Below are 21,436 nucleotides of genomic sequence, written 5' to 3'. Positions count from 1 at the left end.
GAAAAAAAAGAAGACATCGTGACCTCCCTATCTCAGGGATTTTCTCCTGTTTACACATTAGTTGCATATATAGAACTTCTGACCGCTAACCAAGCTATTAATATAACTTTATAGCCCACACGAAACATGGCCTAAACCTTGTACTTTGCCAGTCAAAAGCAATAAAAAAGATACAGCTTGTTCTTGCTAACTCAAATAGGGCAATCTACTGAAATGGCATTTTTAACTGGCTTAAAAATGACTCTATAAAAGACTGGTTGTTATCGTGGTCTGGTATTCAGTAACTGCATGGAGGTGGGGAGAGAGGGGAGCAAAGTCGTCTTTAACAGAAGTGCTACCATGAAGAATCAGAACAAACACCCTGATTTTAATGAAGGAAAATGACTGGAAAAGAAGAGCTGTAAAAAATAATGAGTTAATCATACTTAACACTCCTCCAGGTCAACAAACTTCGGTCTCCAAAGTAAACACTAAGTGGCTGTTTTATCAGTACTGCTATCAGGTACCAGCCTCGGTCTCCCAAGCCTGAACCGATGCTGACACAAAGCACATAGTTCCTGATAACCCAGCCTGCACGTCAGAGTTTCCACTAGAAACTCGGTTCTCGAGTGCTTTCAAAGGGCACCTCACGCAGGGCAGGCACCGAGGCAGCTGAGAGCACGGGGGAAGCTACCGCTCATGAAGTTAAACGAGGGCGAGATGGTTTGCAAGGTCTGCAAGTCTTCCTCAGGAAGAGGCAAGCCGCGCAGGAAGTCTGAGCAAAAAGACAATTTCTTCTGGCAAAAAAAATATGCTGCGTTGATTAAACAGGTTTGTGAGGAAGTAAATAAGGGAAACAATTTAAGAAACATCTGTCTGGGCACTAAGAAAGTTTTTTACAACTGAGTGTTGAAAAATGTGCAAGGGGGGAGGGATCTGACTCCTTTCCCTTTCCATGCACGTTGACCCTGAATTTTGAGCACCATCGTTCCTGCCCAATTGCTGCAGAGCACTCTGAGCTCCCGGTGAGAAAAGTCACTCCAAGTGCTCTTCGAGCAGTCTGTCCAATTCTGGGAGTGTGCACACAGGTATTTGCAATAATTATGTAATTAAGACTTTATTATTTATATGACATTTAATTAAAAGTGACTTTCAGTGGCACACAAACCCATGAAAAGAAAATGACTTTAAAAGAAGGTTAAGGATGTGTGACAAACTCAGAGGAGCTATGAAAGTGACAGTTAAGGACTTGGCGTGATGTGCACTTCTACCTCCCTGCTATCCTTTTTTACCCTTCATTTACACATGGGCAGGAACATCGAGGGACAAGCCTGGAAATCCACCCTGCACAGAACCGTGACTGCAGTAAAGGGGAGCGCTGTCTGAGGAGAGACTGGTTAAACACTACGTAGGCATTGCAGGCTTTGATCTTTAATCCCTTAAATACCAACATCTTTCCTCTCCTGAAACTTTCTCCTCTCCGCACCACATGAATTCACAGACAAATTGTCATATTTTAAAAAATGAAGCGACTTGCTTCAATTAAAGTCCTTTCCCTGCTTACTTACACAGCACGATTTTATTAATGCTGTGTGTTATCTAGGTCCTGACCTTGCAGGGTTCAGCTGGATTCCTCGTGCGAGAGAAATTACTCACATACATGTTTGCAGAACGGGCTTTAAGTGAAGGCGAAAAATATTATATGCCCAAAGATGAGCCAAGAAGCACGCAGCCCCCGAGGGCTCAGTGTTTAAGGGAGCCCTGTGCCTGTCCCACACAGACGGAGAGGGGCAGCCGGCGTGCTCCCCCAGCGGAGGTGGGGATGTCCCTCGTGCGACTGCCACGAATGCTCCCATGCCGCAGCAGAGGCGGCCATAATGACCCTACTGCCTCGTCGCGCTATACATAGAGCTCACACAGAATAGCGCGGGGAGACACAGCATGTCCAAGGGCTTTGCTGTTCCTTTCGGCAAGCCTGAGAAGCGGCCACAGCTGCCGACTGCAGCACGCTGGCCTGCCAGCCCCGCAGTGGAGCAGCAGGGGATAGGCAGAAAATAGTCCTGCCTGGCGTGACAGCGTTTTGGTCAGAGCCCCTCTGACTCAACCGTTGTACCGCAGCCGTACAAGATCCTTCACAGGGGATATTTCAATGGCAGCGAGAGCCTCCTTGCATATCTTACAGTGCGTTCATGCATGACGTGGGAGCTGGTCCTGCTCCCAGGGAGTCACCGGGGATGAAAGGCAGCTTCTGCATTCCTTGCTAGGGAGAGGCACGTTTTCAGTGGAAGGTGTTCCTTCAAATAACCTTCCAGAGGGAAACAAGATTAAAAAATAACCTCTAAGTCACGGTTAAATCTGACCGTCCCCAAAGGTCGTTTGGCTTTTTGAAGAGTAAGCAAACTTCAGAAAACCCTTATACAAGTTTTACTGCCGTCCTGCAGTCTTACCCTTGACAACAGGTAATGACCAACAATAAGCTAATTCTAAGAAACTTGGGGGAGGGGGGAGAAAGAGAGTTAGTTTTTATTACTTTTAAATGAGTATTTGATACATCATGTTGGTTCCCCTGATTAATGTTCACAGCAAACTCAGCCATTGGAGTTGTAATGTTTCTGCAAGCTTCCCTACAGCAAAGCTTAGCCATTAATTCAGTGGCATATGTCAGCTCAGCAGAGCAAGGTCACTCTTCTCTTTCAAGGGGAACCTTTTTAGAAATAATAAAACTGACAGAAAGTTCTTTTTTGCATGCTTTATGTCACCTGAGGTTGAGTGCTGCAGTTAATATCACAGAGCTTATAAACATTCCCATCTTCAGCAGTCTCCAACCCCACTGGGCTCTTGGAACCTCCACTTTTCTTTTTTTTTTTTTTTAAAGTAATATAGTGACAGCTTTATGTGGTGCAGATATACAGTATGCAATCCTAAATGAGTAAAAAATGAGTAAAAAATGAGTAAAAAATGAGTAAAAAATGAACAAACCTTTTCTTAGGCTTTTTAGAGGAGAAATTTTGGAAGGCACTAAGAGACTGCTGATACTGCAGTATGCATTTAGGATGCTAGTGCTTAAAGAAAAAGATGTAGGATAAGGGACTTTGTCTCCGTGGATGCTTGCACCTTTGGCTAAAAGGGAGGAATTTTAAAATGCTACTGGTCCAGCTTGTTTCCATTTCACTGTTAGCTGATACTACAGGCTGGATGTCTGTATAGGCATGCAATGTAAATAGAACACAAAGTTAATTGATCTATTTATGGAATAATTTTGAACTTGTAAGTAAATAAGGATGCATTAGTCATCTGTTATGATAACTAATTGCGACTGGAACTTATTTATCGGGATACAAATATTACAGAACATGATAAACAAACTAAGTAGCTGAAGAATAAGATCCAAACAATAGGCCAGGTTTTTTTCCCTCTCATTATCTCCCTTCAGACATCCTGACTACACTTGATTAATGAATCCATAGTGAGATTAGCTGAAATTGCCTTAATGGAGATGCACTACAGTAGAGAAGCAAAATTCAGTGCAGTATCTATCATCAGTCACTGTGAATTTTAGTGTTTCATCAAATCTATATGTCCATTTATTTACATTGTTTTTATCTTAGGAAAAAAAAAAACAAACAAAAAACCAACAATCCAAAGACTATATTACAGTGGGTTAACTTTTGACTCCTTTAAAATTATGACCAGTGGCACAGGTTTTTTCCCCTTCATGTATCCTCCCTCATCAGAAGGCTGAGTTCCAGTGTTGGCTTATTGCCATCAGTGGCCCAAAGTTATCTTTATTGTTCAGTTGAAGAAAGCACATGTGGCGCTTTCATTGCAGCCTTGCAGGCTTCAAAAACTGGACATGCTTGTACAACGTATGCCTGGGAAATCTGAACTCATAAAATACATTCAATAAACTTTTGGTTTTGGACCAGTATGGAAGCTCAAAGAAAGTTTACAGCTCAGGGTTTCCTAGTGAGTTGGCACTGCACAAGAATACTTCTTAGTGCAGAAGTTATGATGTGTCAAATTCTAGGTTTTCTTTGTATTATAAGTAAGTTTTACAGCTGCAATCTAGGAAAAAAATCTAGTCATCTGAAGACAAGATAGCATCCTGATTCTCTTCAGGTCACTCTTAAACCAGACAGGAATAAGTACAATCAACAGCTCACTGCGAGTACTGGGTACAGCAAATGGCACTACTCTGGCATGGGCACACCAATTCCCCTCTCTCCATTCGGTTATCTCTGTGGCATGGGGTTACTGCTATCGCAGCTCAGTGGAAAACTACAGTTTCACCTCATAAAAAACAAGCGTACCGGATGTTTGAAGTGTGTTTTCATTCTGACTCACAACAAAATTGAGACTAAGCATTTCACCTCTCCACTGCTCCCACAACCTCCATGAAAACCACATGTAGTTGAGAGACTCACCAATGAGATGATGCTACCGAGACACAGACAGCAGTGAGGGCTTTGAGGTGTTATGTGAAGGCCAAATTCAAGGCCGTACTCCAAATCCTACCCAAATCTGGCCTTTCTTTGCAAAGGACGTTGTGCCACCTACAAGGTTTTAAGCTTTCATGAACAGGTGGGAACATACCTGCTCTTCCCATTCCCTCAGATACTAACCAAAATCCCAAACACATAATTTTCAAACTTTTTACCCATATAGGCACAACTACCAAGAGACTAATCAAATGAATATAAGCTCCATTATAGAGGCAGGAAGAAAATCATGGAAACACCCCAGAAGACAATATCAGCAGAGCCTTGCCATGTACTTGTGACTAGAGCTGACTGCCTGCTCTACCATCATCAGTCATTTCACACACCCTCTACACAGGCTCTAAGCTGCGCATCCATCAGTGAACCACATCCCCTTTGCAACTCTGCGAAGCAGTTTTTGAACTTAACAGCTGACCTTAAAAAGGAGGCAGACAGACAGAAGTATAGGAGAAAAACAGCGCAGCTGCAGTGAGTGAAAGCAATTCATGAGTGGTAAAGCTCAGCATCCTCTTTGCACAGGTGAAGGCAGCAGAGAGTCAAATTGCGTGAGCTCATTCAGCTGTCTTGACCCCTTTGTCATCTCATCTTCACACATCTGCTTTTGGCTGTGCTGCTGCTAAGCGAAGCCGATGTCTTTATCTCACGGCTGCAGGCTGTCAGTGACAAAGCTCCATCTCTATCTCAAACATAATGGTAGAGGGAAGACATGGAACTGCACCATAGCTTTTCCATGCTTTCTGGTTGAACAGCACTCATATACTGCTTCTCATCTCCTTGAAGAGAAACCCTACAGAAAAACCTAAAGCCAAGTACTCAAGTATTCCAGTAGCCCCATATCTACCTTGCCTTTCAACATATCTGAAGGAACAGCAAACCTACCACACCTTCCGAATGAGGTCAACATGACCAAGTAGAGGAACTTGCAACTTCCTACGGTTCCCAAGGAAGTAACCATCCAGCATCCCATGGAAATCAAGGACAGGAATGTGAGGTTACTTGGTTGTTCTTGTGAAGATTATAAAAGAGATAAAGACATAAAAGGGTAGGAAAGGGACTAAAAGTCCACCCAGAAGACATAATGGTGTAAGACATTAGGTGAATCTTTTTCACAAAGAAAGCTTCTTGTCATCCTCAATGCTGGGTAATGGTTAGAGATGACAGACCATTTACTGTTGGCTTACCAGAAAGATACCAGTAGATATTACGACTGGCAATTAAGCAGCCTGAAGTCTGTGTACAGGTAAAGTCGTTATCCAGCTTTCTGTGTATCCATGGAACAAACCAAAGAGGTGTGGGGAAAAAAAACCAATTAACTAACTCTGCTGTCTCTGTTGCAAGTTTTCAGAAGATAAAGGTTAAGGGATATTGTGATTATAGAGGGCAAGAAAACTTTTTGTTTTCCTTCTCTGCGGTGAGTATTGCTAGGGTTTTCTGCCCACATATTGAGGGGTTGAGTCTTCTTGCTAAAGTGTTTGTAGCAACCCACAAAATGCCTATACTAGCTGGCCAGCGAGGGCTTTATAATGACTTCAGTCTGGGTTTATGCTATGACTAGATTACTAGAAGAGTGTTGAAACCTACAGAAAACTGTAGGCCACATCCTCTGCCTGTCCTGCCCATACACAGTTACTGCTTTTTTCAGCAATGACAGGTATCTTGACCAATGTTTAATTTGGGGTATTTTGGATTTCCTAGAAACACTGTATTGAAGTAAGTCAACTGCTCTATAAAGCTAATTAAAGAATTAGAGGGAAACTAATGCTGATTTATGTCACCTTGGTAGCTATGCTAAAGTATTTATCAGAGAGTACAGTTATAGCTGATGTAGTTGATTGATAGCGTGGTATCTAAAAATGGCCAGAGAAGGTGGTTCAGACATCTTGAAATGCTCTTGCCTGCTTAGGAAAACAAACAAAGAGCCAAACTGGGTTTGTTACTCTAAGCAAAATTAATATTAATGTGAAAATATTCCCTTTAGGAAATTTGCTCTCACTTGTTTTAAAATATTCTGCTATTAAGGACTTAAGCCTGGCTAGTGAAGGAAAACCAAGACAGAGAAGAAATAAGAAATGACCTGAATTTTGCGTAAAGTTGGTCAAAATTTAAAAGGTGCTGTAACCAAGCAAACACACGAAAGAGGCCAGGACTGGACCAGGACATGGATGTCATTTTTCCCTTTGGCACATGAGTTAGGCTAGATTTGAGTGAGCCCTCAATGAGCCCGTGTGTTGATCTGAGCATTGAAATGTGGAGTCTGGACACCATAATCATCATCCTGGCAAGGGGCAGGAGAGAGACGGATGTTCTTTCCCCACAAAGACACTGGGCTCTTACTTTCTGGTGAGAAAACAAAATTCCTCAAATATCCTCAAATAGAAGAGATATGCTAACATATACGTTAAGACACAAACAACTTTCTGAAACTGATGTTGAAAAAAAATAAAAATTGGCTGATCATCAAAAGCAAGATGATAATATAAATGAAGAAAAAGTAGCAGAGGTAAGAGGAGCAGTAATGATTGTAAAGCCTTCCACTCACACAAGAAAAATAACCCAAGGTTAACTCTAACCTTGTTCTAGTTTTTTATGAAGCCTCAGGGAGACAGGAAACACCTTCTGAAGTGTCACCTGTGATCCCTTTTTTCCCATCTACACACACACGGTTATTACAAGTATCATTTTTTCTTTCTATAAACCTTCCCTGATAAAGGCCCACAGGTATTTCCACTATAAACCAGGTTCTTAAAACTACTTCCCAGATGTTGTCATCTGTTTCTGCTTATTTAACAGAGTTCAAATGGATTTTGACAAACAGTCTTTCTTCAAGAGGCGATGCAGTAAAAGACCTTTAATGACAGAACTATGTGTCATCTTTGCCTATAAGCATAAATTTGCACAGCGGGCAGTACGGTGAAAACAGCTTATCATCAACTCATCACCTCTCATCATTGTTAGAATGAAATGCAAATGGAAACGAACATCACTTCAGTCACGGTTGTGAAAATTAGCAGCTGTGACATTAGCAGTGGCTCATTTATTATGCACTCAAAATTTCAGGGGGAAAGAAAAGAATATAAAACTTGCTATTTTCAGAAATCTACCAGTCTTTACCTTTGAAATAAAATTAAAACCCTCAGCTTTCCCCACTCAGGGATAAATCCTAGTTAATATTCATTAACACTGAGCAATCTCTTCACTGCAGATCTTGTCCTCCAGAAGATCTAATTACGTCTTGAATTATTTTTGGTGTTTAGGTTTGCTGTACCTATCTTCTATTTTATTTTATTTAACAAGTATTCCCCATTGGAGAGTCACAAGCCGCTGTCTAAGAAAAAAAGCAGCACCAAAAAACTTGCTTACAGCATTTGTCTGCACTACAGGCTCCAAACACTTAGGCAAGCAATAAACTTTACTCAGATGACAAATCCCATTGCAATCAATGGTATCTCTGCTAATTTATTCATTTAAGTGTTTTCAGAATCAGGATCAGGCCTTCTGTGAAGAATATATAAGAAGGGGAAATCATGGCCTCAAGTCTATGGCAAAAATGTGCATTGATTTCCGTGGAGGCAGGGTTTCATTTAAAGCTTATAAAAAGGAAAATTATTGGTATGAAATAGTGCTAGGGAACAAAGTTTCACATTAAAATATTTTCTCCCATTGGATTTGCCACTATTTTCTCATAGCCCTGATAATAAATAATAGTTTATCACCTAAGTAAGTGAATATTGATTTAATTAGAATCTTGGATGTATTTTTGCCTAAACTAAATGCACAGGCATTGACCCTGAATTGTCTTACACACCAGAAGTAGTCTGAGTTTCAAGGACCGAGCGCATTTGGAAGCAGAATAAGGAAACAAAAACGTCTCAAACCTTTAGCATAAACATAGATCAACTGTCATGTAAAATAATGACACAAGACTTTCTTCAGTCAAGCCAGAAAAAAATGGCACAAAGTCGTCTTTGCCTCAGTTTGAAGTAAAGCCAAGAATCATCAGGCAGTTCTCAAGTTTGCTCTTATGTCCGTAGGAATTTGAAAGAAAGGGAGAAAGAAATAGGCTCTATCCAGCACATTGCATCCCGTGAAGTGGGAAAAACAAAGCAGGGATGTTTTACAGATTATTTGCACCTTCCATTGTCATTTGCACCTGGTCAAATGTGTAAAACAGTGCAAAGTGGAATGCAGAATAGCTGTAAAATGCTTTAATGGTTTTTTAGTTGTGTGGTGCCAGGATATGTTGTTGCCTGAAGCATATGGAAAAGAGACTAGATCCTGCATTCCTGTATAATTTCTTAGAATTTTTTTTACCATCTTTCTAAATTTGCTTCATGACACTCCACAGGTACGCTGGTACCCGTAACGTCGTAAGGGGCCAAAGAGGCTAAAATACAAGTGATTTTAGGGATCTTTGTTTCATCACCTTAAGTCAACCTCTCTCCTCCTCCCCAGCTCTCTAAGGGGTGGTGGGACAGACTGCACAAACTCATAGCTGAAACACATCTGGTAAAAGCATCCCTCCCCCCACTTGCTATAGTACTTTCCTGCTCAGCAGCTAAAACTCGGGAACTGCAGGAAGGAGGCACATGCTCTCCCTGCAGTGAGCTGCCGGAGCCGGGCTGACTCCAGCCATTGGCATGACCCCAAAGCTCAGGGCTAGGTGAAAGATCTTGGTTTTTTGACCTCACCTGCCCACAAATAATGCTGCAGCTCAGGACAGCTACACCATATAAACCAAGCCACGTCTCGTCTGACAGGAAAGAAAGGGGGGCAGGTGAGGACTGAAAGGAAGCGCTGAGAGAGAGCTGCAGCAATCTTGGTGGATGCCCTGACGGGAGGTGCACACAATCTGTTGTGATAGAAAGTCATTTAAGGTCCAGGATAGACAGGTTAGATCAGACAGGCTTGAAATAGAGAGCTTAGCCCTTCAATTGGTTGAATTTCTTCAATATTAAGCAGGGTATTTTAAAGGCTTAGGACTTTTCCTTTATGCTTCAACTACCTGGGTCCTCAGCTGATGTACAAGGTATAACTGTACAGTTCCATGGCAGTACGTGTAGCTACAATGATAAACATTGGCAAAGGATCGGAATCCTTCCAGTATGTCTTTTGAAAACATTTCTCTTGCATTTCTCTCCCTATTTTCTGTGGGATGACCCCAAGTATAAATTTTTTTTTTTTTTTGCCTAGCAATAAATGTTTATTTATTTAGTTTACATACAAAGCATACAGCAGTTGTATGCATATCCATGCATATGCAAAAGCTGCCAGATATGCAAAGAAGTTATTAGCATGACTGCAGCACTACACAAATCCTGCGGTATAACAAAACAAACTGCAACACTACTATTTCATGGCAACGGACAAGTATCAACCCTTTCTTAGCAGACACTAAGAATTTTAAGATGCTACTTCTTGTCTATGTAGCACCTAATGCATCTGTAGAAGTCCCTTAAGCACCACAGTAATCACATCAGTGGCCAGGCCGGCCCAAACCATGACATCAATAAAGTGAAGTAATGCATTGCACACAGAGAACTGGCAGTTAGATACTGAAAATCTGTTTAGTTCTGCACTGGTCACTGGCTTGCCCACCACGAGTAGAGGCTTTATGCAGGGACAGCGAATTGCCTCGAGAAGGGTTTTAACACCAGCCTTGCATGGTATTCCTTCATCTTTATCAGAAGGCACAGCTGGATGCCTATATTCTTCATATGAGAGAGTAATAAAAGCAAAAGGATTAAAAAGAAAATCCTGGTGAAACACTTGAATTAATACACAAAATTTCATCCAACTGTGATAAAGACAACTGGTCACTACGGGTAAGATTCAGTTACCCAAAAAGATCTTTTGAGTGCTCTCTCTGCGGGCCTAAGGTAGCAAACCTGATTTCCACTTAAGACTCCAGGCCCCACGGCCCTCCCATAGGTCTTGTGTCAGCCCTGTATGAATGTACTGGAGACAGTGGAACATCTAAGCCACCTAAAGGGAAGGTAGCCCAAGACCCCCACAGCGACAATGTCATCCTGCCCGGCGAGTATGAGGAGGTACCAAACATCGCCTGCGCAGGGCAGGGGCAGCCAGGAAGTGATCTGGGGAAGTCACTTGTGAAATCCTGTAACTTCTGTCGAGAGGTAAGGACCCGCGTCCCACGTTACACAATTCTGTATTAAGCAACTCCAGTATTTGCGTTGCTTCCGCGGGGCATGTTTCGAAACATGCTACAAAAAGCTAAGATTTCTATTCCATGCGACGCAGGACTGTCCCCTCCCGTGCCCTTTTTGTGAATAGCGCATTCAGCAAAAACTTTCTCATCGTGGAACGTTTACACAATTCTGTGCAAAAGAGGGACTACCGCAGGCGGAGTGTTTCAAAGTACGCTACTGAGGCAGAAAGACACCCTGAGCCACTTTACCAAGACCTTTCCATTTTTGTAAACATTCACAATAAGACAAAGTCAGCACAGCAAATTCAGCAGGTTTGACACTCAGTCAAATGATTGGACTCTTTTTATCCCTGCTTTACGCATACAGTGAATCACACCTATGACCATGATATATATGTATACTTTTTGAGAAGCCAGAATGCCAGGGGGGAAAAAAAATAATATCAGACTGTTTTTAAGGAATGACTTATTCTATAAGAAGAGAGTGACCAAAACTGGCTTTTCAGAATATTTAACAGACAGGAAAACAAAGCCCATCCACAGTCCCTTGTGGTCATTTCTTGCTTAACCTATAGTGTAATTAGATATTAATTATACTTCTTCCCTGCCTTTAAAAAACAGCATGATGATTGAACAGAAGAAAACACATACCAACCAGTGATATGCTTAAAAAACCATTAAAGTCTCAGGGAAAATGGATTCAAAATTGTTCCAAATCCATGTAAAAACCCATTAATTTTAATTGTTAATGAGTCATAGTCCAAACCTGCAAGTGCAATACACAAAAGCCAATGCCGTGTAAAAGCAAACGACATTCCTGCTGGAACAGTGTCTGCAATAATCTTTTAGGACACAGAAGTCACAAAATTAGGTGTATTCCCAAACAATGAGAAGATGGGTCTGTAAACTAGGAGGCACTGAGTTACTGAGAGCAGAGATATACTGAAAGGCTTTTCTAATCTCTTAGTTAAATTTTCAGCACTGGCAAATTGAAATAGAAATGGATACTGAAGCGCTCAGGTCTAGCAGTATCCATTTCTCTTCAGACTTACGATGCACTCACAAAGATAATTTTGCACCCAGCCCAGGGACTGAAAATAAATTTCTAGCATAGGACACATCCTTACACATCTTGCAAAACTCTCACTTCCTTTCTTGCAATTCCAGATTGTGGAAAGTGTCCAGTGCAGCATACTATCAATTTATTCAGAGTATTTCTTTCAGGCTGAAAGCGTAATCGTTCCCAGAAAAATGAAGATGACAAACACAGATTGCCAAGTACCCTCTCCTCCTTTGGTTATGATGATGCAAAAGCAGATTTATTAAAATAAGGAACAAATTCAATAGCTTTTCCAATTTTTCACTGGTTCTCACACTCTTTTGTGGGACATCATCAGTTTATCCTATATGAAAGGAAGAGTGGGGATTTTTGTGAGCCCCTCTGTTAGAAGGCTGATGCAGAGCATATAACAACAAAGTCCCGTACCAGGACTCTTTAGTACAGCTATAGCAGCTTCACAGTGATGTTTTCTTGAATTGGATCATTACTTATATAAAGTATATACAAATAGATTCCTGCGATTACAGCACTTAGACGCTTGCTAGCACATCAGGAAATCCTGAAGCTAGGATTTAAAAGGAAAACCTCTTTTTAAAAATTGTTAAGAATTGCCGTTATTATTCATTGACAATAAAAATTAAACATTCTTACCTTTGGCTTTTGACTTTTCTCCTTATCAGACACGTTAGATGGTTTTCTCTTCAACATTTTTAATTCACGTTTATTCAACTGATGTGCAACTGCTAGCTACTAGCTTGTAATCAAACTAAGTTCAACAAAGTGTAATACACAGGCATACATCAGTTATGCAGTTCCTTATTCTCTCAGGATGTGACTTCACGCGGCTGCTTTGTGGCATGGGTGAGTGAGCTGAAATCTTCATTTGGGGAGGGAGGGAGGAAGGAAGTGACGGGGAAAAGAATGAGAGAGGTGTACTAAGGAGATGAGTTGAAAATGAGGACAGGGTTCGGAGTCAGAAATGCTTTAGAATTTATCTCCTTCTGTGCCACCACCAGGCCTCAGTAAGACTTTGGAAAACATCAAGAAAATCGTCCTCTTTTCCTCTCTCATTTTTCCCCATTGTGGAACTAACTGTACCCTTCATATCAACTTCTGCTGGGACTCAGTATGAAGAAGGTGTGCTGCTGTTCAGAGGAGCAAGGGATGTTATTGCCCAGGAGATTTGCACCACACTGTGGTACGTGGTCTAGCTGGTCCCTAACACCTCACTTTCTCTCCTGGCTCTACAGTAATGCAATAAAAGCAAAGAGATTAAAAGTCACTGTTTGGTAGAGAAGGGAAGTTTTCTAAAGCCATCTTCTTCTTTTGCATGGCGGAATAATTCTTTGCTATTCATCACAGAATTTGGACGCCCTGAAATAGCACTTTTCAGATCTCTATTGTCCTTGATTTGGTGACAAAGTCACAATGAGAAGAAGCAAGTCTAACAGAAGGCTTACAACAAAGAGACAGAGAATGACAAAAGTCCTTTATAGTACCTTTAAAAACAGCCCAGAGGCTAAATGAAAGTGGAGGTATTAAGATAGCTTTGAATTTTTCCTTCATTTTGCCTGATATTATTTGCCAGCGTCAAACAAACAGAAGTCTTGAGTATCCTAAATAAAATTTATTTGTTGTGGATCATAGGCCACAAAACCTGAAACCATGAAAAATTCCCAACTTTTTGCTGGAAGATGGAGACAAATTCTCAATTTCAATCCCCAAACTTTTGGGCTACCCACACAGCTTCAATTAAATCTTAATTTCAAATTACTACAAACAAAAAAAAAAGTATTTCTAAGTTGCAAGAAAATGGTTCAAGAGGAATTGCCAAAAACACCGATTGGTAAATTTTTTTTTTTTTTTTCAAAACTTTGATAACATTTTTTCAAAATTTTTTTTTTCAATCAAATCTATTCTAAGCAACTTTTATTCATAAGTTTTGCATAGATAAAAGCTCTTTTAAAAGCAAGTCACTGTGGAGGTCTCTTGCACCAAATAAAAATTCGGAAGTCCTTGTGAATCCAAATACTCAGTGCACATCCCTTTCTTTTTCTATGTCATACTTTTAATATTAGATTTGGTTGAATTCTAATTTCAAGCAAAGTTAAACAAGAAACCATCCAAACTGAAAAAGGAAAGAACTGATGGCTGAAAGCCAATGAGAAATGCACAAGGTCTTATTTCTTAGAATTCCCTCTCCCAGTCCCATAAACACTTCTAACTTTTTGAAGCATGCATGAGGAAATAGGCAGGTGGTCTCTTGGCTGAATTGCTGTCTTCTTCCTCCACCATGTGAATACTCCAGGGAGAGATAAGACACTGCTCATCAGATGAATTCCCATTTCAGTTTGCTATTTGGATTTCTATGTAAATGTCTAGGAAAAGTTTTGGAGGCCTTCTTGGATTGTGATGAGTGGGCAACTGAATGGACTGAGACTGACTGGTGCAACAGTAATTATTATATGCTAGTGGTATACTGAGGTTTTCCTTTCCAGACCTTCTAAGAACTGGGTGGGTAAGAAGGGGAGGAGGAACTCGAGTTAACATGCTGAAATTCTGCCAAATATAATGCAAGGTTGTTCTCTAGGTTATTGGATTGCAGTGGAGCATGTGTTGAACCTCAACCCATTAACCAAGATGTTTCATTTCACATTTTAATCGGAACTACACTAATTCAGAACAGATTTGAATTTATTATTGTTATTATTAATGACATATCCATCACCATTCAGAAGAATTGTTATTATTAATAATCATTAATTAATAAATGATATTGTCAAACTCTGAGAGAGATGTTTCCTTCCTATATTTGATAATAACACCTGAAAAGTCTATTTAAGTTTCTAACCATAAGGAGGTTTTACCATGGATATTTAATCAACCTTAGTAATTCAGTAGGGCCATATGTTGTTATAAAAGCTTTATGTATGTTCTATGGTAATTAAACCTGATTATTTACCTACATATAAGTACATTGCAGTATATTGTTTTTCTTTTTAATCTGATCCAAATGTGAGTATTAAATCAGACTCTGCTGATCATTAGACTGTGATTTCCTGTCTCGGGCTACTGTTAAAATCTTCATGATTAATAAAATGGGACCTCATCTGAAGAGTGATATATGAGCTTCCTTTCTGTAGAATATTTATTGTTAAACAGGAAGAAAGAGGCCATTTCAAGAGATATAGTACCCACCTATATCTATTTCCTTTTCTCATCCACATATCAGAAAAATTATAGCAGCTTGAAAGCTGACCTGATTATGTTCTTGCCCTTGGAAAGTTGACCCACGCTGGTTTTAAAAAGTAACAAAGTGAAGAAAATCAAACACATGTAACATTAAGTTCGTTTAATTTAGTTAATCAATACATTTCAAAGGGGCCACTTCTCAATTAAAAATGAATAATAAGCTTGGCGCTTATATCCTCTGTATTTGAAGATGATTTTTCAAGGGGGGATGAATATCTATGTAAAATTAAAATAAAAATTCTCATATTTAGTTTTCTATCGAACATGACTGCTGATAACTTATTCCATTTCCTTGCTGGTCTTTGAACTTGATCCAAACCCCAGTGAAATCAATAGAAGTTTTTAAGGTGAATTTTATGGGGCTTGGATTAGAAATACCCAGGCAATGCCACTCTTCTCTCTGGAAATTCCTGTGGGGAAAAAAAGGCTATCCACTTAAAAATAATTAAGACAACCCCATGAGAATGATTTGCACTGTCATTGTATTTATAAAAGGCAACATACATTATAGCTTATTATTATCATTGTTCAGTTCTAATGAATGGACCATGATGAAAGTTCCTGCATGTTCAAGTGCTTTATGTGCCTCCCTCCCACATGATAGCAGGTGCCGCAGCAGTGCCATATCCCCTCAGTGGCTCCATCCAGTTACCATGCCCTGAAAGGAGAGATTACTTCCAGTCTAAACTGCAAGCGTAAACTTATCCTTTCAATGCTTGATTATTCTGATAATACCAACAAGTAGCGTGCAAAGTAGATGGAATGGTTTAGCACACTGGCCACCTGTCAAAAAACAAATGAAATGAGACTTTTTTCATGTTAGCAACTCGTTTTTCATTGTCTGTCAGACAAATCTGCTTCGAGTTTAACCGGAAACTCAGAGATACCCTGGGGCTGTACATTGCTTTCCCTAATGCTAAACAATCCCAGAGTGTGTTAGTCTGTTTATTTTAATTAAAATAAGACTTGTACTTTGTACAAGAAAGGAATCATGCCTTCAGCCTCTGCTTTTATGGCCATGCTTCTCCCTGTATGATCTAGCTCCCTTAGATATCGCAGAAATCTCAGAATAGCAAGTGGAGCTGAGTGAATAATTTGCAGTGAATAATTTACTTAACAAATTTAATCTTTATTTCCTCAAGGAATGTTCATGAGCAGGGCACAATTTCCTCATATGTATTAATAATGGGCCAGAACATAGCTAGCTACTTCCCTCCCCTGGTCTAATCTGAGCAAGGGCCAGCCACAGTTACGGTCACTGCTGCTCCTCAGCAGAGCTCTCTCCATAAACTACTATGGCAAACGCTCTATGGAAACTAAAAGGAGCTAAGTGAAAAAGTGAAGTTAAGCCCTCCCTCCCCTGCCAGCAACCCATAAAAGAAGCCAGACGTTGCAGTCTGGGCTGTCTTTATAACTATTTTAAGTAAACACTCGCTTTTAATTTTAACTCCAAAAATTGAGGCTGTGATTTTCCATTGGGATGCTGGGGAATTGATCTGAGTGTTTAAGGTCCCATCTTTGAAACTCCCGCACTCACTGCAAACTCATCACTGCGAGCATCCAGAACTTAGTACTGAAAATTGGTCCAAAATGCTTGGGGGCTTCATGCAACAAGGGTGTGTAATGTCGTACCAAATAGGCTCCTATGTGCTTTTCACCAGGAATGAAAAACAAAGAAGCTACAGAAACTCGAAGTCTTTGAGAGACAAGGTGGGATGAAAGAATATTTTAAGCTTACACCGTTGATTTGGCAGGGAGTTAACACTATATCAAGAAGACTCCTATCCTGTACAAAGTGTAATTCTTATGAAGCCTGCTGAAACTGGCTATTCAGCAAAGCTAGTAACTAACATCTGAAGTTAGCTTCAAAGCCTTGATCTTTGCTAAATAATTTACATTGGAGAGATTTTTAATGCCATACACACAGTGAAACAGCATGACGGAACAATAACCGAGTGGAGTCTAGGCTTGTTTAAGCAACTTTCAGGGTGCAGAGCAGTAGGTATACCTTCATCGTGCCGTCCCAGGAATTGTGAATTCGGCCTCTCTCAGACTATTGGGCTTCCTTCTTTTCCTGAAAAAATACTTTTGTGATTCTTCCTTCTCTTATGCTAATCCTTTGTCACTAAGGTCAATGGAGTCACAAAGAAATATGGCAGGGACAGGCTATAGAGCATTACTACCAAAGCTTCTACTCAATTTAAAGATATGTCTGGTACAAAAAGTGGTTGCTACTCCGTGAGTAAGAAAAAGTGTCTCATTGCTGAGCCCTCAGACTGTGTCCTTGGCGTGCTCCCAACACCACTTGGCCTAAAGGGAAAATGAAGTACCAAGAACTTATCTCAGACTTTGATCCCAACACATTCTCTTGCATTAGCAGTAGATGAACAGATCAGTCATACCTACACTATGTCAGGTTAGCACTAACGCTAATAAAAATCTATACTATTGTGACAGAAGGATCCTCAAGGAGATTGGCTTTCACCTATTGAACAAATCCCTTTCTTATTACCTTGAAGGCTAAGAGCCAAAGTTGTGTCTATATCTTCTGGGTATTCCTGTTGGGAAAATTCAAAGTCAGCAAGGTTGGTGTCTTGTAAAACACAGTCACAGGCTTATCCAGCATCGGTGTAATAATTTCCAACAGAAATATGTGCGTCACTGGTGGTTTTCCTGTACAATTTATTGTAAGCAGAATACACTTTACTGTCTGTGATGAATAACAGAAAGTAACTGTCAGGACGATGCTGCTGTGGGTTCAGGCATGCCAGTGAACAGCACGCTGTTTCTCGGAGCGAATGTTAAAATGTAGCTCAAAGCTGCATCGCAATGCTCGTGCCTAGAACATCTCAACGGATTCTGTTAGTGAACACTGCAATTACTAATCAGCTACAAGGGCATTTTATCCTACATGATTTGCAGGTTTATATGACTGTTGTTTTATAGTTACCCAGCTGAAGCTCAGCCTCCCAGAAATGCATTTACAGATAGAGAGTGACAGTTGCCTTGCACATCTATTCAGAAAAAACAAATATGAGATTTTCGATAAAGGGAACTTATATAAAAATAAATTTAGGCTCTGTGTTTTTAATCTCATACACAAAACATGACATGCTTAATTCGGCATTTAGAAGACCAGCTTAATGCACAAGCACTGGCAGTGCAGCAGGGGATTTTTTCAAGGTATGTACATGATGTCTGCCTGCCTATCTCTGATTAGAATCAAGATCAACAAAAGTAAATTCTGATTAACTCTAATGCGCAGCCTGCTGTCAGGAAACTCTTTGTAGTTGAGCCATCTTTTACCAGTAAACATCTCCTGCTGAATTTCTTCACTGATGTCAGAGTGTCAACTCGCCGTGCCATCACAGCGTTAGAACTGCTGTGCAAATGCTAACATGAAAAGCAATAAAGTGCCATACGCTGCATATTCACTTGCAGGGCTTCGATTTCATTTTGATTCTAGAGAAAAACGCTATTCTGCCTTCCTCTTTGAACATGGTTTCAAGCGGGTAAAAATCAAAATTTGGAAGGGACAGAGGGGGACAAGCTGTCTTTATTTCTAATTGTTTTTAAAACTTTCTTTCCACCCATCTAACTGATATGGTACCTGATTGATAGCCAGCAGAAACACAAAAATATTTCATCAAGAATAGGTGATTAGTTTCAATCTTACGTTTGATTTTCCTTTCTTAAAGCACTCTGTACCAGAGCTGTGGGCTTATCTGTTGCAACGCTTGATTCAGGCGCTAACAGTAATGGCAATACCTTCAAAATCAAGGAGGATGCGGGTCAGGCTAGCTCCGTCAGCAGACCTGCCAAATCCCACATACCGGGAATGAGACTTGAGTGGTTGATTTGCTCTCATGCTCACTTCCAGGCCTGAACCTCGCTGCAGGGAGGTCTGGCACCTGCTCTGTAGGGTGTCTGGCAGGCATAGGTGGTTACCCCAGTCCATCAGCCATTTGCTCCAGTGCAGGGGTGAGGGAGGGTGGGCAAGCCGCAGCCACGCTGAGCTCCCCCCCCCCAATAAAGAAGAGGAGGCACTTTTCCTGCTGGATTTTGGCACCAAGTCCCTCACTGGGGATGACTGGCCAGGTGATTGCTGCACTCTGTGCCGGTCACGCTTAGTGCCCTGCTTGCCTCACTTGAGGCTCCCTGGGACGCTTTGGGCCGGGGCTGAAAGGTCACAATTGAGTAAGTTGCCACCGGTCAGCTGGGCCTCACTAACAGCGTGGGAACATGCTCTTAGCCCATGACCAAGATGAAGTGAAGCACAGTCACATGAATTTATTTCATTAAGGATTTAAGATAACGTGTTTTATCTCAGGCTGTGGGAGAAAAGCACTCACAGGGACAGTCGGGGTACTCAGTAGGTATAAGGTAATTACTTACATGCCAGTAACTTGTCTTTGGGGAGATAATGGAAAGGGCAGGCTGCCTCCAAAACTGTGATCTGTGGAAAGGGAGATGGATGCTTTGCCTCTTCACAAACACCCCACTTTTCTTCAGGATTCTCTCCACCAATTTTGATCTTTTTTCATTGTAATATCAAACTCCTTCCCCTCTCACTTCCCACAAAGTATATGAGCTTTAGACTCACTCGAGTCTTTTTTTATCTCTTACTCTTACCTATCTGATCCTTTTTATTTCGTTCACATATATTATCTCGTGTGTTTTCTATCTCTTTTGCCTTGCTGCTGCCACAGAAAAAAGAGGTTGATGAAAAGGCAAGAAAACTTTTCCCTCCAACAGCTCCATGATCTGCTTAAAGTTCTGCTGAGCTACAGACAGCAAACTGGAGAGGAGTCTCACTCCAGCAGCAGCAAAACTCTGGAAGCTAGATATAGGCCCATTAGATTACATCAAGTAATTTTATAGTATATGTAAAAAATGGTGAAAAGAAATGTTAATATTATGCTCCTCTAGTTTGGGAGGTGAAAGCTGACAAAAATCTTGGAAATATCTTCGGGTTCAAACACCCCTACAAACCTAAGTAATAATACCTAAAACCCTAAAAAATAGCCCCCTCACATACCATAGACAGACAAACTCATTCGATTAGGAAAACAAAGTTTTAAAGCCAAGGAAAGGGAGAATTAATGCTATCTGTGATACCTGAATCGCACCCCTACACATGTATGTTTTATGATGCAGTTTTAATGAAGTAGCTTTAATATTTGCCACATTTTCTCTACTGAATGTCTTTCTTTTTCAGCGCAAAGGATGAATCAGAAGGGAGGTGTCAGACCCTGCAAATAAGCTGTTTGAACTCCTGCCCTTCTGGTGCACAAGTTGGTATATTTTGCTCATGCAACAACTGACTGATGTGTATAATAACATACTCTCCCCATTTTGCAAGTGAAACTTGAGGCAGACAAATTCAGTGACTTGTCTAATATCACACAGGAGGTCCATAGAAGTGTAGGGAATTCAATCTGCATTATCTACATCCTTAATCACTTGGTCATGACTCACAGAGTCCATGAAGCTATGCTGCTATGAAGGACTGGAATAAGGATTTATTTTGTCATCATAGTTCAGTGAGATGCTAAGATATTATGTTAAAACTTAATTACTTTGCAGTTGATCATTGGCTGCGTGTAATCCTCAGTTTTTTACTCCAGTTAGATGTGCAGAAAAATTGAACAAATATAGCTGCAAGTGAAGTTTTGGGAGTTTGACTTCAAGGCTTTCAGACTAAAAAATCTGAATAATACCCTGCCTATCTTAAAATGGCGACCAGAATTAACCAGTTTTTCCCTTTTACACCTGTACACATCTTGCTGTAGGATGTGAGTTTGTTATCTGTATTTATCCGAGTAAAGTATGGCAGCTAACACACTAGTCCCCTGTTGTAACTGAGGCCACATGTATTGCTCTATTGCCATGATGATTAATTTTTAGAGGAGTTATGTGGAAGCGAGGATGATCTGTGAGGAAGGAAATCTAGGTATTAAAACACCTACACAATCCAGAACTAAATATAGAAATCCTCAAAATATCTGCAAAAGTTCCTATCTCATGATCTTAAACTATCTGAACTCTTGATTTTCCCACTTCCCACACACTGTTTGTCGTCATTTCTTGTGGTATGCTCTCTAACGTTAAGTTGTAAGTAGAAATGAATGAGAAGTTTCATGTCATTTAACCTAATGAACCTGGTCCTTTCACAAAAAGTATTCAGCCAGATTTCTTCAAATGGATCAGAGTGTAAGAACGTCCAGTAAGAAATATTATGTTCAAGTTTCCAATTTGTTTTGCTTATGTATTAGGGAAGGTTGAACTTCTTCAATCAATGAAATGTCTGCAGAAAGTCAGTCCAGAAATTTCATTACCATAGGTGAATTCCGTTCAAAATAAAAGAGAATACTGAGATACAAATAATTTTCCAGTTCTTTATGAAAAGCCCTGGTCTCTGTCTTCTGATGATCTGTTCATATAACTGAGAGCATTTAAATAGCAGAATTAGAGGTGTGT

At 40.4% G+C, this 21,436-nt stretch overlaps 1 protein-coding gene across 3 annotated transcripts in view; it reads right to left on the bottom strand.

Annotated features, from left to right (window-relative positions):
- The window catches only part of SAMSN1 (SAM domain, SH3 domain and nuclear localization signals 1), a 100,283-nt gene that overhangs the window by 23,303 nt on the left and 55,544 nt on the right, over positions 1 to 21,436 (bottom strand). Inside the window, exon 1 of one of the 3 annotated variants that reach the window (XM_063347518.1) lies at positions 12,356 to 12,544. The exons of the other annotated variants lie outside the window; for them this stretch is intronic. Coding sequence (XP_063203588.1) covers positions 12,356 to 12,412 — 57 coding nt within the window. The 5' untranslated portion in view covers positions 12,413 to 12,544. Of the gene's footprint in view, positions 1 to 12,355; positions 12,545 to 21,436 lie in introns of those variants that run through there. 3 annotated transcript variants of the gene reach the window in all.

This window comes from Chroicocephalus ridibundus, chromosome 1, assembly GCF_963924245.1.
Source record: "Chroicocephalus ridibundus chromosome 1, bChrRid1.1, whole genome shotgun sequence".
NCBI classification, from domain to species: Eukaryota; Metazoa; Chordata; class Aves; order Charadriiformes; family Laridae; genus Chroicocephalus; species Chroicocephalus ridibundus.
This window is presented reverse-complemented; position numbering and strand designations above follow the sequence as displayed.